Source organism: Gastrolobium bilobum, unplaced genomic scaffold (genome assembly GCF_033153095.1).
Source record: "Gastrolobium bilobum isolate Gb01-03AN ecotype WA unplaced genomic scaffold, APGP_CSIRO_Gbil_v1 utg12574, whole genome shotgun sequence".
In the NCBI taxonomy this organism is placed as follows: Eukaryota; Viridiplantae; Streptophyta; class Magnoliopsida; order Fabales; family Fabaceae; genus Gastrolobium; species Gastrolobium bilobum.
In genome coordinates this window covers 32,628-34,474 of record NW_026898098.1, presented here as the reverse complement: position 1 = coordinate 34,474, position 1,847 = coordinate 32,628, and the positions used below count along the sequence as shown (strand labels likewise).

Sequence of the window (1,847 nt, the reverse complement as noted above, 5' to 3'; positions counted from 1 at the left end):
ATGAATAAATAAATATTAAATTGCAGGCTGAAAGGCACTAAATATGCCCTCTGCTTTAACAACCTTGCTCAATTGTGCTCTTGCAGTTACAGTCAAACAGACCAACTACCAAAGACCTTACAAATCACGCCAAAGTGCACATGAAAGCTTAATTTCACTTTCTTAATTATTTACGAATAATATATATTTTTCTTTTACTTACAGCTTTTTAGCTTCTACCAAGGGTGTGAATAAGTAAAAATATCTTTGATCCGGATTATTTTACCAAATTCATTTGTAGTTAAACTTATATGGTGCGGTGGTAAATTTATCGTATAAAGCCCTTATTAGACTATTAAGTTGTAAGTTAGGAACAATTTAAGTCAGATTTCAATTAACTAAAAAAAAAATATCCATGTTATATCTAATTGTTGCATTTTATAAAATAAAAAAAAAAAAAACCATAATTTATAGTCACATTCTGTTATGAGATTCCAACATGTAAAAGACACACTTAAATGGCCAAATCGAATATATTTGTGTGTGTCATAAGAAACACACCTGAATTAACTTGGAACCATAGAAAAAGGCCAACGAAACATACATCAATGTACTTGTACTTTTTTTTCTCTCTCTCTTCATTTGTCTCTCTCACATGATACCTCTGTTAGAAGCACTTATATAGCCACCACCCCACCAATTAAGTCCTCATTTTAGAGAGCCTTGAAAGACATTTCTTCAATACCTGTATAGACCCATTTTTTCGCAAATGGAGTATGAAGATGAAGATTGGCTATGTGTCTCTCTGGAAGACTTTTCTCTTGCTACTGAAAATGGTAGTAGCAAGGGAAGGGTGAGTAGGAAGAGGAACTATGATGATGACACAAGAGAGTACAAATCCAAGAACCTTGAAACTGAAAGGAGGAGGAGGGAAAAACTCAGTAGCAGGCTCTTGATGTTGCGGTCTTTAGTACCTATCATCACAAATGTAACCAACCAAACCACCTAAGCCCTCACTTTCTTACTTATCCTTCTTTATCTCATCGATTATTCAGTATTTTGTTTCATATATTAGTTTAACAATTGCACATTAAACATTGTAATTTAAACTGATTATAAAGTGAAATTTTGATTTCAGATGAACAAAGCAACCATTGTTGAAGATGCTATCACCTACATCATGAAGCTGCAAGATAAAGTGCAGAGTCTCAGCCAAGAGCTTCTCCAATTGGAAGCAACTTCAGAGGAAACAGGGGAGACAAGGATTGATGAAACTGATGCTGCAGAGGATATGAAGAATTGGGGGATACAGGTCATCTACAAGATCCTTTCTTTAGTTGATTAAATGAATATTTTCTGTAAATGTAATTATTTAATAATGTTGCAGGCAGAGGTTAAGGTGGCACAAATCGACGTGAATAAACTCTGGGTCAAGATCATCATTGAGAAGAAGAGGGGAAGGTTCAAGAAACTGATGGAGGCCATGAATGATTTTGGCATTGAGCTCATAGACACCAATCTTACAACAGCAAAAGGAGCATTTGTGATTACAAGCTGCATGCAGGTGACTATAGTAAAGATGAGAATCAAGCTTGCTTTTTACTACTGTTACTACAATCACATCATAGGGCACTCTATGTTATCAGACTCGAAGATGAACCTTGATTCATCTTTGTAATATAATATGCATATGTGTTATCTTCAGAAACTTGACCATGTGCTAAAATAATATTCTCTTTAATAGATTTTAACTATGAGATTTTTGAGGAGCTGAAATTAATTATGTTATTGATCAGGGCAAGGATGGTGAAAGACTTGCAGTTCATCAAATCAAGAATGTGTTGGAAGATATTATCAGTGGCATATAG

General features: G+C 34.4%; 1 protein-coding gene across 1 annotated transcript; it reads left to right on the top strand.

Annotated features, from left to right (window-relative positions):
* The first annotated feature begins 748 nt into the window (after positions 1 to 748).
* On the top strand, positions 749 to 1,847 carry LOC133312839 (transcription factor DYT1-like). The gene is made up of 4 exons (XM_061514117.1): positions 749 to 967; positions 1,118 to 1,291; positions 1,367 to 1,543; positions 1,776 to 1,847. The coding sequence occupies exons 1-4, from the start codon at positions 749 to 751 to the stop codon at positions 1,845 to 1,847; spliced, it is 642 nt and encodes a 213-aa protein (XP_061370101.1).

Coding starts and splice junctions, on each gene's coding strand:
- LOC133312839 (XM_061514117.1), top strand. CDS start 749: ATGGAGTATGAAGATGAAGATTGGCTATGTGTCTCTCTGGAAGACTTT. Junction 968..1,117: donor TAGTACCTATCATCACAAAT/GTAACCAACCAA, acceptor TTTTGATTTCAG/ATGAACAAAGCAACCATTGT. Junction 1,292..1,366: donor TGAAGAATTGGGGGATACAG/GTCATCTACAAG, acceptor ATAATGTTGCAG/GCAGAGGTTAAGGTGGCACA.